Genomic DNA, 15,369 nt, shown 5'->3' with positions numbered 1-15,369 from the left:
CTCAGGTTACTTAAGTCAACCCGGACAAGTCGCAACTTCTTTCAACTGAAATTTCTTCAGCATTAAGATGAAAATATTAATAGCATCTACTTTATAGGGTTGTTGTGAGGATTTAATGAGTTTGAATGGATGTATGTGTACCTCTCTCTGTCTCTCTCTCTGTCTCTTTCTGTCTCTGTCTCTCTGTCTGTCTTTCTGTGTGTGTCTCTGTCTCTCTCTTCCCTCATTCCACATGCCTTCCTCCCTCTCCCCTCCCCTTCCCTCTCCTCCTCTCTGTCTCTCTGCCTGTCTCTCTGTCTCTGTCTCCTCTCCTCTCCTCTCCTCTCCTCTCCTCTCCTCTCCTCTCCTCTCCTCTCCTCTCCTCTCCTCTCCTCTCCTCTCCTCTCCTCTCCTCTCCTCTCTTCTCTCATCTTTTCTCCTCTCTCTTCTCTTTACTTCTCTTTATTTCTCTTCTCTTCTCTTCTCTTCTCTTCTCTTCTCTTCTCTTCTCTTCTCTTCTCTTCTCTTCTCTTCTCTTCTCTTCTCTTCTCTCTCTCAACCTTAAAGTACTGTATAAGGCCCAGCTATTATACTCAATAGGCATTTATTAAGCACTTTCTGTGTCCAAGACACTATATAAACACCAAGGATACAAAGAAAGGCAAAAATAATTCTCACCTCAAAAAGCTTAGATTCTAATGAGTGAGACAACAAATAACCGAGTGCCTCCAAGACATATGCAGAGTAGATTTCCCAGAGGGGAAGGCTATAGCATTTGGGGAGACCAACTCTTACACAATGCTGACTTTGAACTGAGTGTTAAAATGAAGCAAGGGGAACTAAGAGGCAGAGGAAAGGGGACAGAACATTCCAGGCCCGGGGCACAGCCAGAGCAGGGAAGTGAGTGAGTGCTGTGTGTGAGGAGAAGCAAGGAGGCCAGTGTGGCTGGAACACAGAGTTCATGGAGTGGAACAAAATGCAAGACTATTGGAAAGGTGGGATGGGGCCAGGCCCTTTCCCCGCTTCCATACCCCCCCTCCCAGGGCCCATATAAAGAGCTATAAATTCCAAAACAGGATTTTGTATTTGTACCAGGCACTCCATCTCTGAGCTCTGAACAGTTTCTCTGGTTTTCTCCCATGCCTGGAATGCTCTTCCTCTTCCACCCATAATTACTGATCTTCCTCAGCTTCCTTTAAATCTCAGTTAAAATCTCCCCTTTTACAGGAAGCCTGGCCCAGACCCTCTTAATTCCAGTGCCTTCTCTCCATTATTTCCTGCTTATCCTGTATAAAGCTTGCATTGTATATATCTGTTTTCATGTTGTCTCTCCCATTAGATTGTAAGCTCCTTGATGGCAGGGACTGTCCTTTGTCTCTTCTTGTATACCCATCTGCATTGTGCCTGGCAGATAGTAAGTGCTTAATAAATGTTTATTGATTAATTGATTCTGGAGGTAATAGGGAATCACAGGAGTGCTTTGCGCTTTTTAAAACAGAAGATTTCAGCAGGTTTACGAGGGCTAATATCTTCTCTAGACATCTCAGAAAGGTGACAACACCTTACTACTAAGGTGTATCAACACATTCTTACTAAGAAGGAAAGGCAGTTCTGCAGCAGAGGTCTACCTACTCTGAACAGTTGTGTTGGGAAGGTGAAGAGCAGACCCAGTAGAGACCCAATGTAAATATCTGATCCTAGTGTTATGGGCCCAGAGTACCCCAGAAGTTCTCTGGGGCACATCAAAGAACCTTCTCCTTGAGAAACCAAACCAGAGGACAGATATGCCTAGAGAGATAAGCAGAACCAGTTTGGACTGAGCTAGTTTTGGGACCCTCACTCTTCATTCTAGTCTCCCTCAACCCTGGGGCGATAAGATTAGGTGTGGCTGCTTCCTTTATGTTCTGAAGAAATGGCTGGGGAGATCTGCAGCCACCCCTCACCCAACTCCTCCAGCCACCACCAATGGGGGATAGTCTGCCACTCCTCACCCAATTCCCCACCACCCTGCATGCCAGTCCTCCTGACTATCTGGATGAGGTAATCCTGTTGGGAGTGACTACACCAGGAGAATACTACCTGGAACCGCCCACCAGCAGACTGCTCAGACCCATCAGGAGAGAGTTAACACCCATCACCAGATTGCTCACAACCTCTCCTACCCCAGCCCAACTCCAGAGAACCCCCAGCCCCTCACGCAATAAGGGACATTCTTACCCACGCCATCTGAACCCTATAAAAGGGCGTTCCCTGAGCTAGTTGGGGAGGAAAGCGCTTTGTTTGTCCAAAACCTTCCTCCCGGCCAGTTTCTCTTGTACCCCAATAAACCTGTTCTTTTATTCCTAAATAGGACTTGCGAGAGAGTGTAATTCATTACAGAGGAACCCTAACGACCCACATGCTTTCTCCCCATATCATTAGTACTCCTAACACTCTGACCGTCCTGAGGTGGTTATCATAAAGGAATTGCCTGATGCTGAAATTCAGGAGCCCAGGTCAAAGACTGGTGATGGTATGGCCAATAAACATTTAGGATTTCTCTCCCCCCTCTCCCTTCTTTCGTGGACAGGGGTTCGCCTTGATCGAGTTCGTGGAGGCCGCCAGAAATACAAGCGAAGGCTGGACTCAGAAAGCAGCACTTACCTGAGCTTACAGATTCCTCCTCCAGCCAAAAAGCCCTGTAAGTACTAACCACATATGGCATCCCTCTGTCCCAGCATCCCTTCTGCTTCCTTGACCTCTACTCAGTGGCTTCCTCTAGAACCCATATTCTTTTCCATATTGAATATGAATAACTCCCATTAGAGAGTGCTCGAGGAATTACAAAGGATGTGCCAATTCTTTAATATGGAATCATTTTATAGCAGGAAAGGACCTTAAAATCACCTAGTTTAACTTCCTTGTTTGAGAGCTGAGATAGAGGCCAAACTAGAGAAAGTAACCTTATATTTGTATGGAACTTTACAGGTTTCAAGACATTTTAATTTACTTAATTTAGCAGTATAACCAATCACTGGTCCTAGCATTCCTAAGATACTCCCTTGTTCTAGGGGGCAGCTAGATGGTGCAGTGGTTAAAGTGCTGGCGCTGGATTCAGGAGTACCTGAATTCAAATTTGGCCTCAGACACTTGACACTTACTAGCTGTGTGACCCTGGGCAAGTCACTTAACTCCCATTGCCCTGCAAAAAAACAACAAAAAACAACAACAAAAAAGATACTCCCTTGTTCTATAGGCTAGTCCCCATGAACTCATACCAGGAGAATTCAGGTAATTCTCCAATTCTCTTTTGGAGGGTGCTTTGGCAAATGGTAGTTCAGAATCAGAAAGGGGATTTCACAGCCTGGAATCTTCAGCAAGTCCAGTGATCCAGGCTTTGGGAGGGGCTAATCCCTTAATGATTACTCCACTGATCTTTGGAACCAAGTCATAAAGTTGGGATGTTCAGGGATCAAAAGATGCTGGGATCCTTTTCCCAAGTGTTTCAGGACATGAACTCCCATGTCCTGAACACACTCCAAACAAGAGAATCAATATTCTTTGTTCTGTTGGCCTGCCCCCAGCTATCCCATACAACTGTTCTGCAGAGTAATAATACAGCTTTCTTGTGGTATATCCAAACTGGCTTCTGCAAGAATATCATAAGCCCTGCTTGATTGATCTCTCTGTATTTGTACTCTGCATTTGTGGCTTGTCCCCTCAGCTGAGAAACACAGAAATATATTTTATCCTTAGTTGTATTGTATCCATAGAGAAAGCAAGGGGTTTATGTATATCATCCTTACTAAAAGTCAGTCTTTAGCCATGAGGGTCTTACCCTCAGGTCTCTCTCTTCCTTAGGATGCCACATCAACTCTTCATCCCTATGATGAGTGGTTCAAGGTCTTTCTAGTAAAGGGGAGGTTAGGTGGGGCAGTGGATAGAAGACCCAGCCTTGGAGTCAGAAGATCTGAGCTCAAATCTGGCTTCAGACACGTACTAGCTGTGTGACCCTGGGCAAGTCACTTAATCCTGTTTGTATCAATTTCCTTATCTGCAAATGAGCTGAAGGAGGAAATGGCAAACCATTCCAGTATCTTTGCCAAGAAAACCCCAAATGGGGGCAGCTAGGTGGTGCAGTGGATAAAGCACAGACCCTGGATTCTGGAGGACCTGAGTTCAAATCCTGTCTCAGACACTTGACACTTACTAGTTGTGTGACCCTGGGCAAGTCACTCAACCCTTGCAAAAAAAAAAAACCCAAAACAAACAAGCAAACAAACAAAAAAACCAAATAGGGTCACAAAGACTTGGACGTGACTGATGACTGAGCAAAGGTCTCTCTAACTGATGCAGCCAAAAGCATCACTTGACATGCAAATGCTGTCTATATTAAGCCTTGGAGAAAGGGGTCTGCTTTGAAAAGTAGTTGAATCTGGTTCTTGAACCCTATTAGAGCCTTCCATCCACGAACCCAGAAGCAATGCTGAAACCCCAAACACAGATCCCATGGAAATGGTGCTCTTGTAGATGCTGAGGTGCTGCTAACGTCCAGGCTGAAGCCCTCTGGCTCCTACTCCTCCTCTGTTGTCTGCCTCCTTCACACCCCAGGCTCTCTTGCTCTTTCTTCCCAGGTGCTCATATTTCCCTCTTTGGCCCTTGCAGTGACAAAGATAGTCTCCCATCTCTTGGTGGCTGAGCCAGAGAAGATCTATGCCATGCCTGACCCCACCATGCCGGAGAGCGACATCAAAGCCCTGACCACCCTCTGTGATCTGGCAGACAGGGAGCTTGTGGTCATCATTGGCTGGGCCAAGCACATTCCAGGTAAGTCACTTCTGTGGCATAAATGTGGATAAGGGGGTTCCTTGGGCCAGAGGTAGGAAAATACACAGAAAAACCAATATACCAAGGTTGGTGCTCCTGTGCCTGTAAGTGGGAGAGCCCAGGAAGGAACCCAAAAGGTTAATTTCAGGCCTTCATTCCTTTTAAAAGTTATAGAACAGGAAGCCTGGGTGCCAACGGTATATGGGAAGATCTTGGGCAAGTCACTTTTCCCTTGTTTCTTTTTTCCCCTATTTTGCTGGTGGAAAGAAGAAGTTTAAAACATAAGTGGCTTGTGAGTGAGGATTGTTTCATTGTTTATTCTTTATCCCCCCAGTACCTGGTTCATAGTAGACAATTAGTAAATATTTCTTGATTGATTAACGATGGAATAATATTTATGAACAACAATAATAAAAGGTACAATTATAGAAGCTTAGGAGCATAGGTTGAGATCTGGAAGGGATTTTTGTTGTCTTTTTCAGTTGGGTCTGACTCTTTGTGACCCCAGTTGGGGTTTTGGCCATAGGTACTGGAATGGTTTGCCATTTCAATAAAGATACAGTCTTCCCTGATTCCATCTGCAGCAAAGATATAGGAACGGTCATTTTCCAGTTGGGGAAACTAAGGCAAACAGGGTTAAGTGATTTACCCAGGGTCACACAGCTAGTAAGTGTCTGAGGCCCCATTTGAACTCAGGAAGATGAGTCTTCCTGACTCCAGGCCTGGTACCTGTATCTGCTACGCCACCTAGCTGTTCATCAGATCCAATCCCCTCATTTTATAGATGAAGAAGCTGAGGCCCTTGGATAGTGTATAGAATACCAGCCTTAGAGTCAGGGAGACCCAGGTTCAAGTCCTATCTCTGACATAAAATGGCTATGTGACCTTAGGTAAGTCACTTAAACTTGTAGTGTAGAAGGCCTTTTTCTAAGAGTATGAGATACAAAAACTTGTCCATCTACATTCAAATACTGGGAGTTCTCTACACAGATGAAGACATAGATCCAGTGCAAAACAAAACAAACAAAAAAAGAAATTAATTAACATTAACAGTGGTAACTCATTTATATAATGCTTTAAAGTTTAGAAGACATCTTTTTCACAACAACTCTGAGGTGGGTAATATAAATAATATTATCATCCCCATTGTACAAAGGAAGAAACTGAGGCTTGTCAAGGTAAGGTGACCTACTTGCCCAAGGTGAGAAAGCTAGTGGTAGAGGCAGTTGGAAGTGCTATGAGTCTCGGAAGCAGGTGATGTACACAAAGAAATGATATCACCACCACCTCGGGTGGTGTTTTTAATTACCTTGTATTCAGCAGAAAGACTTCAGAGCGCAGATCCCTTAACCCCAGAGAGCCAAAAGTATAGGATTCTCTTCTCCCATCTGGGAACAGTGGAAAACTACCAGCCAAGCCAGTCATAGGCTCTTTTGTCATTCTGCTGTCTAGAAGGGAAGGACAGAGCTGTGTTTGCTTCCCCTCACTGTCCTGATTTCTAGAGACCTGCATACAGTGTCTTCAAAATCACAGTCAGAACTCGATGATTATTTGTTTGGATCAGGTGCTGGGGGGCAGGCCCCCTTCCAGCCTCTGATGGGCCATTATTTGCCTGCCTAGGGCTTGGTTGGGGAGGCCAGTGAAACAGAGCAGACTTGGGGAAGGGGAGATAGGCCAAGGGCAGAGAGGGTAAGGTATGGGGTGGGGCTCCCACTCTTGAACCCGAGTGTTTTCTGCCTCAATTCAGCAAGGCCAGATGGGCAGGGGCTTGTCTTCTTACTTTACAGGGGCTCTGTGACTTTCAGACAGTTTTAGGTTTCCATGGTTTTTTCTTTCTTTTCTTTTCTTTCCTTTTCTTTTCTTTTCTTTTCTTTTCTTTTCTTTCTTTCTTTCTTTTTTTTCAGGGCAATGGGGGTTAAGTGACTTGCCTGAGGTCACACAGCTAGTAAATGTCAACTGTCTGAGGCCAGATTTGAACTCAAGTCCTCCTGAATCCAGGGCCAGTGCTTTATCCACTGCACCACTTAGTTTTCCCATCCATGGGTTTTAGCATTTGTAGAGTGACCATGTAGCCTATGTGCAAAGGGCCCATCCCTGCCAGGAGCAGCCAGGGTGACTGGATTTGATATATTTCTAGCCATATGCATGTTCCTCTATGCTGACATTCATACAGCTTCTGTATACTAAAACTTCAGTAACTTTAGCATCGGCCCCGACAAAAGCATGATGTCAACAGATTTTATTTTAAAAGTGTGTTTACTGAAACTGGAGACCACTGTACTACCTAGTTGCATACCTCAGACCCAGTGAGAAGTTAAAAAAATAAATTAAAGGGGTCAAATAAACTGTGTCCTGCATATTATCAGCTGACGTTTCTATAGTGTGTCAAGTTTTGTGAAGCACTTTTCATACATCATCTTTTATGATCCTTACAATAGTCTCCTGAGGTAGGTGCTATTATTTTACCCGTTTTGCAGGTGGGAAAGCTGAGTGTCAGGGAGGTTAAGTGACTTACATTTTGGTGAGTAAATGACTTAGTTGAGATTCAAACACAGACCTTCCTGATTCCACATTCAGGGCTTAATCTACCAGGCCATGCTGTATCTTTTCCATAAGCATAGGCCTTGTCATGTGTGAGAAAGAAAATTCGCCCCCCTGTCACCAAAATCTTAACAATTAGACTAATAACCTAAGCTGTTCATTCTAAGAACTGTACGTGGGTTGTCCAACACTCTTCATATAACCTATCTTCCTTCTGTCATGCTTGAACCGTCCTCAAAGGGTATGGGGGTTGGTTGGAGGGGAAGAGGTCCCATCCATCTTATGGAGATGGGACCCCCAACTCTGGAGTTTAGAAAGGATGATGGTGACAAATAGGAATCGGCTCAAGCGCCTGATCATTGGGGATTTGATATCGCATGTTTTCTTGACTCTGGATTTGGAGAGCCAGGATGGCCAGCTCCAGCAAGGCTTTCTAAGCCTTACAAACTTGAGGACCCCCCTTTTCCCCAAGGCGCTCCCCTTTTAGTGTAGAAGGCCAACCACATTATTCCGACTCAGCATGCATGTGTTTGCAGGCGGTTAATGCGGGTGTACCCTCCTAAGGAGCTCAGGCCAGCCAGGATTATATACTCAGTGCTTTTCGAAGCTGCCTGTTGCTGGTTCAGCACCAGTGGTGGGGTTAGGCTGCTGCTAAAGATACCTCAGCCTGGATTACTCCACTAACCCAGCTAAGGGATCCAATACAATCTTTCCGGCTTGCACACTGAGCCTGAAACCCATGGGTGGTCAGCATGGGGGAGGGTGATAGGACTGTGTATTGGCAGCTTCTGGGCGCCCCTTGGTGTCACTGCTGTGTCACCACCTTTCTCTCTCTGTCTTGAGCCCTGAGCCATTGCAGCCCGCCCTACCGTCCTGTGGTCTCCCTTCAGTGGGATGGGCTTCCCTGGTTCTCCTTGTCCCTCAGTGTATTCCTTGAAACTATTTACCTCTGTGGACCTGGGTGTGAATCCTGTCTTTGCTCCTTACCAGGCTTTGGTTGGGATCACTGAGTGGAGCCTGGCTACCCAGGGCTTCAAGCTCGTTTGACTCAAAACAGAACCTTTCCTTGAACACCTGAACCCCTTAGATTAACCTGTGGTTGGGCCTTCCTGGGGGTATGTCCTAATCCGTCCTGTCATTTACTGTCACTTCTCTGAAATGGGTATACTAATATTTGTACATAACTTTCACAGCATTGTTGGGAGGATCAAATTAGATGATAATCTAAGTGTAAAAACACTTTAGAAACCATCATTTAGGGACTGGACCTGGGATGTCAGAGGTATAGGGAGCTCCCAGGTAAAGATACTCCCTCAAGGCAGATTTTTGAGGTTCTATAGCTGATGGTCTTAGGAAGCTTCCTAACACCAAGTCAAGTGATTCATCCAGTCACAGAGTTAGGAAGTATCAGAGACAGAACCCAGGTTGTCCTAGGATGGAAGCTGGCTCTCTAACCACCAGACCACACTGCCTCTCATAAGTGATATAAAAAGGTGGACTATAATAATAATAATCATTCATAGAGAAGCCCTGTGACCTAAGGCGAGTCACTTAATCTCACAATACTCTAGACAGCTATCTAAGATTGTAAGTTGCAGAGAAGGAACAGGTATTAATTATAATAATAATAACAACAACAACGACAACGACAACGACATTTATAACTCTGTGCCAGGTACTTGTAAGCGCTTTATAATTATATCGTTTGATCGTCATATCAACCCTGGGAAGGAAATACTATTATTATCCACATTTTATAGATGAAGAAACTGAGGCAAACAGAAGTTAAGTGACTTACCCAAGGCCACACAGCTAGGAAGTATCTGAGGTCAGATTTGAACTCAGGTCTTCCTGACTCTAGGACCAGGGTGCTGTTCATTGTGACCCTGCCGCGTGACAGTACAGTAAAGCAAAACAGAATTCAGCTGCTTTTTAGTCGTAGTAATGAAAGATTATCCTCACACCCTTCCATGAATTATATTGCACTTGAGACAGCTAAGTGGTATAGTCAATATAGTGTAAATCTTAAAGAGTTATATAAATGTTGGCTATTATTATTATTATTGGGTTCATTATTATTGTGTTGACTAGAAAAATATAATAAAACAAAACCCCAAATATTAACTTGCTTCTTGTTCTAAATACATTTGTACGCTAAATTCATAGGGTTTTAATACCTAAGGGCAAATGGTAAGGGGAAGGAAATAAGAATTTATATCGTGCTTACCATATGCCAGGCACTATCTTAAGTACTTTTTACAAATATGATCTCATTTGATTTCTCATTTGATATCTTTGAGGTAGATGTTGTTATTACCCCCATTTTATAATTAAGAAAACTGAGACAGGCAGAGGTTAAGTGATTGTTCAGGGTCACAAAGCTAGTAAGCATGAGATGGACATAAAGCATGTTGGACTTGGAATCAGGTTTAAACCGGGTTTAAACCCCCAAATGATATAATGTAGCTAAAGTACTTGGCAAATTTTAAAGTATTATATGTCTGTTATCATTATCATTAAGGTAGTAATAAAAATTAATTAGCACAAACTCAGACCACTACAGGTAAACCCCATCTTAGCTTCATTTTTTCATCTTTTTATTTCTGAGACGTATTATAGCCTAATGTCTAGAGAAACAGCATCCAACCCTGGAAGACCTGCTACAAGTCCCACCTCTGATGCACAAACTGACTGTGTAATCCTGGGAAAAATGTTTAATCACCCACAGGCCAGGTAACTCTGGGAACAGAGTTCTCATCAGAAAGTCTTTCTTTTTTTGTTTGTTTTTGGGTTTTGTTTGTTTGTTTGTTTTTACAGAAAGTCTTAATGCCAAAGGAATCACAGATCCAGTCCAAAAGTTCTGTTTGTTTGTTTTTCTAATTGTTATCTTCACTTTTCTTCCACCCACTACTGAACTCTCCTACAGTTTTCCCCCTTTTCTTAGCTCCATGATTGGCACAGAATAAACACATAATGGCTGCTTTTTTTTTTTTTATCCGTTCATTTGTTCATTTACCTACCTTCATTTCTGAATATATTTCCCCCTTCCCTACCTGGGGAATCATTCCTTGTAACAGATTTTAAAAAGAAAGAGTGGGGTGGCTAGGTGGTGCAGTGGATAAAGCACCGGCCCTGGATTCAGGAGTACCTGAGTTCAAATCCAGCCTCAGACACTTGACACTTACTAGCTGTGTGACCCTGGGCAAGTCACTTAACCCCCATTGCCCTGCAAAAAAAAAAAAGAAAGAAAGAAAGAGGAAGGGGGGAAAAAGCAATTCAACAAAACCAATCAACGTATCAACCACATTTGATAGTATTCAGTGTCCCAAAAAGTCTAGATGAAGTTTTAAGGTTTAACCAAGTAGGCAACTCCCCGTGCTCATGGTGTTCCATCTTTGAAAAGATGACAGGGCGGTACCTTTCTTCAACCCTCTCTGGAGACAAGCTTACACCAATCATTTTTTTAACCAATTGACAACTCAGTTAGGATCAATGACAAAACCCAGCTGAATATGACTGTCCATCAGTCCCTGAGGAAACAAGGCAGAGAGTGTTCTGTCTAGGAGTGGGCCCAATGGCAGCCCTGTTTCATTTGTTCTTCCTCCCTGACTATAGGTTACCGACCTTTTTGAATTTCTGTACCCTTTGAGATTTTCAGTAAACCTTCTCATACCCTTTTTAAAAAATAAATTAAAATTTTTAATTTATGGAATAAAACAAACATTTCCATAACATAGTACAATAAAAAGGATGATTGCACATGAAGCTGCAAATCTACTATGCACAACTTGCTATTTCAAATATACAATAAAATTTTCATGTAAATTTCTTTTTTCCCTTTTATTCTTCCCTTCTTCCACCCTATCCTAGAGATGGCTACCATTAGACACAAATAGGTATATATGTCTATGTATACATATATGCAGATGTATATGTATATGCAGATGTATATGTGTGCACACATATACACATACACATACATATATAATTATTCTATACATACTTCTCTGTTAGTTCTTTCTCTGGATGCAAATAGTATCTCCTTTTATCCTTTATATTATTTATTATAGTCATTTATTAATATTTATTTGTTTAAATATTAATATTTATTTGTTTAAAGTAATTCTTAAAACAATATTGCTATTACTGTATATAATATTCTCTTGTTTCTGCTCACTTCACTCTTTGTTATTTTGTGTGTCTATCCATGATTTTTTCTAAAATCACTGAGCTCATCATTTCTTATAGCACAGTAGTACTCCATCACAATCATATAGCACAACTTGTTCAGCTGTTCTGTAACTTATGGACATGCCTGCAATTTCCAGTTCTTTGCCACCACAAAGAGAGCTACCTTAACATTGAAGACCATATAGGTTCTTTTCCTATTCCCCTAATAATCTTTGGAAATAGACCAAGTAATGGTATTGGCATCTTATTCAATTTGAAAGGAAATGAATTTGAGTTTGCCATGCAAACACAGTAGGGCTATATTTTTGCTAAGATGTGTGATATATTGTATGCATGTGAATATGGAGCTGAGAATCTCCACTCAGTTCAAAAAGCTCAAAAGATAGTTGGCAAAATCTTGATTTTGTTTGTTTATCTCAATAAAAGCCCACTGAAACTCTCCCCAAAAAACACCTAAGAAATACATAAAGAAATTAAATAGCTAATTAATTTCAATAGGATAATATAATTATTTAACAAATATTCACACTCCCAACTAAGCAAGCTTCTAGTACTCCCGGAGTGTATGCTGGGATCCCTCAGGTAGGGAGATCCTTTCCTAGACAGAAAGAGAGAACATACTATCTTAGGTTGTTCAGGGATGGACCATATGGGAAGGGCCTGGGCCCCATCAACTAATCCATCAACAAACATTCATTAAACTCTGAACATGTACAAGACTGTGTTAGAGGAAGGCAAACCATACATAGCACCCAAGCAGCTCTTGAGAGGTCTTTTGGTCTAGTTTGGGAACAAGCACCCCTCCCCAACACACACACACGTAGACATACATATACACACATGAAAGGACAACTAATGAGGCAAGATGTGATTTATTGCCAAATGAGTGATATGCAGACAAGAAATATTAGAGAGGTTCAGAGAGTGAAAGGGTTCTATGAGCTAGGCTAAATCATGAGGATTTCATGGGGAGAGTGGAGAGGGAAACTCAATCTTCACTGATAGCTAAGATATTGACCAACAAAGGGGAGAGAGAGGGAGGAGGGGTCCAAGGGAAAACATAGGGAACAGAGGTGGGTTCAAGGGACAACGAAGAGACTGAGTCTGAAGTGAAAGGGGTTGCAAATTCTCAGTTACCATTCCCCTCCTGCTCCCCTAATTTCAAAGCACACAGGACCCCAGTTCACAAGTGTAAATTGCAAAGTCTGATGTCGAAAAATAAGCTGAACATTAAGACTGAACGAAATCCTGCCTGTGTAGCAGGGATAGCCCCTTAGAGACAGGCCCTACATAAATTAACAGTATCATTACCACTTAATTAAGGGCCAGGTCTGCCCCTAAACATGTGTTTTTGTATTGTATTTTGCATTATTATTTTTGCTCAGGCAAGAAATCTGAGTCCTTAAAGAGCCAGTGGCCCAGATTTCTTTCCAGGTGAGGGAGAGAAGATTAAATGGAGAGCCCATGACTACAACCAAGAATGGGAATTACTTGATTAATTGCATTCAACAAACATTATTAGCTCAATATCCTCCCCAGGCAGCTCGGAGGCCTTCCCTTTCCAGTGAGGTCTCCCCTTCTCTCTTGTCACTCCCTATACTTCCCCACCTCCCTACCACCCCTGCATCTATCACTCCTGCCATTTGCATGTGGCTTGGGAGGGGCCACCTGGAGGGGCCTCCTTACTGACAAGGGAGGCTCTGGGAGATGGTTCTCCTCCCAAGGTAGCCACTGTCTCTCTCTCCCCAGGAAGACAAGAGCACCAGCAGATGATGAAATATGGGGAGCCGAGTGACAGCAGCTGTGTCTGGAGTGGCCTCAGATCCTATAATTACATCTCCCTTTATTACCTCTACTAATGGCCCTCCAGGACGACAGAAACGATAATAAATTAACAGATTATGAACTCTACTTGCCACAAATTATGTTTTTTTTTTTTAATTCTGGGAGCTCATACTGTCAAAGCACTGAGAGAGGGGGAAAAAAGGAGCTTGAATGTCACTACTTCAGCCAGTGCCGATAAAGCAACTTTTCTGGGATCTATGTGGGTGTAGAGAGGAAGAGCAGTGAAGGGAACTTTCCACCTGTCTCCTAGGCTGTAGTGCTCCCTGGGAGGGCCTATGATTCAAAGGCCTATTCCATCCCATGGATGGGAAAGAATGGGAGCATTGATATATTTCCATCCTAGTAGAAAGTAGATGTGCCTCACTGGGGGAGGGAATGATCTCCAACCAAGGGAATTCTAAAACTCTCTTAGGGAAAGTGATGGGCTGTGAGTGAAACTCAGACCTTAAATTCAATAAGTTTTTATTAGGAGAAAGCTTATTGTGGTGGAAAGTATGCTCAAAGGGTCAGCTAGGTGGCGCTGTGGGTGAAACACCAGCCCTAGAATCAGGAGGACCAGTGTTCAAATCTAACCTCAAATACTTAGTAGCTGTGTGAACCTGGGCAAGTCATTTAATCCTGATTGTGTCCAAGAGAACAAAAACAAAGGAGAAGAAAGTATGATCAAATATTTTAGAACTAAAAGTGGCCCAAGTGTCCCCTCAAGGCCATTGGTTGAGGGCCCTCATTTTACAGGTGGGGAAATTAAGTAATATTAACTTACATTTATATAGCATTATAAGCTTTACATATATTAGAGCAATAGTGTCAAACTAAATTAGAAAGGGATCCCAAATTCTCTAATCTTAATTTAGAAAACCACGAATTAACATTGTCTATGTTATATTTTTATTCGTTTTGTTAAATACTTCCCAATTATATTTTAACCTGATTTGGTCTGTACTCAGTAGCGTTACGGTGCCTATATGTTTAACACCTCTGTATTAGAGGTAAGGACTAATATTATCATCTGCCCCATTTTTACAGATAAGGAAACTGAGTTTCAGAGAGATTAAGTGACTTGCCAAAGTATGTGAGGCAGAATTTGAACTCAGGTTCATTCTAACTCCAAATCTAGATTTCTACCTACTGTGCTACTAGCTGCACAGATTTTAAGCCTAAGTCATACACTTACTAAGTGCCTGAGGCTGATTTTGAAGCTATGTCTTCCTAACTTCCTAACTTAGAGTCCAGTAGCATTTCCAACATGATGCAGGGCCTCTAGTATGTTGAACTGGGAATCAAAAGATCCAGATTCTGGTTCTGGTTCAGTCACTGTGTGACCTCAGACAAGTCACTTAAGTGAACCTTGATTTCCTATTTGTTTAAAATGTGAATAATAACACCCTGCCCTGCCTATCTCACAGCTTGTTTCAAACATCAATGAAATGATGCTTGTGAAAGCAAATTATAAACCCTAAGTTATATGACTCTAAGCAAGTCTTTTAACCCTCGTTGACCCCAATCTGTGAAATGGGAATAATAATAGTACCCACCTCAATCACCTCCTATTGTCAGGATCAAATGAGGTAATATATGCAAAGTGCTTTGAAAATCTTCTAAGTTCTGTATTGAAATTTGTATCCCTAAAACCTCATATGGTGCCTGGTACATAGTAGGTACTTAACAAATGCTTATTGATTGATTAATGTTGACTATTATTATCCTCTAAAACATTATATGAATTAAAAAACTATTCTTATTTATTAAAATATGAGTACCTTGAGAGCAGGGACTGTCTTTTGCTGCAACCTCAGTACTTAGTACACTACCTGGCATATTATAGGTGCTTAATTGCCTGGCACATAGTAGGCACCTAATAAATGCTTATTGACTGCTTTATTAATGTCCACTGTTATTATCCCACAAAACATTTTACAAATAAAAGCTATTCTTACTATTTTCATTATTCAAGAATTAGTATTATTATTATTGAGAACTTTAGACTTGAATCTCAGAGCTTGAAGG

General features: G+C 42.2%; 1 protein-coding gene across 1 annotated transcript in view; it reads left to right on the top strand.

Moving 5' to 3' along the window:
* The window catches only part of ESRRB (estrogen related receptor beta), a 153,556-nt gene that overhangs the window by 115,069 nt on the left and 23,118 nt on the right, over positions 1-15,369 (top strand). Inside the window, exons 4-5 of the mRNA XM_043987574.1 lie at positions 2,549-2,659; positions 4,624-4,785. Coding sequence (XP_043843509.1) covers positions 2,549-2,659; positions 4,624-4,785 — 273 coding nt within the window. The remainder of the gene's footprint in view (positions 1-2,548; positions 2,660-4,623; positions 4,786-15,369) is intronic.

Source organism: Dromiciops gliroides, chromosome 2 (assembly GCF_019393635.1).
Source record: "Dromiciops gliroides isolate mDroGli1 chromosome 2, mDroGli1.pri, whole genome shotgun sequence".
Taxonomy (NCBI): domain Eukaryota; kingdom Metazoa; phylum Chordata; class Mammalia; order Microbiotheria; family Microbiotheriidae; genus Dromiciops; species Dromiciops gliroides.
The sequence above is the reverse complement of the archived record's forward strand: the minus strand, read 5'-3'. Positions and strand labels throughout refer to the sequence as shown.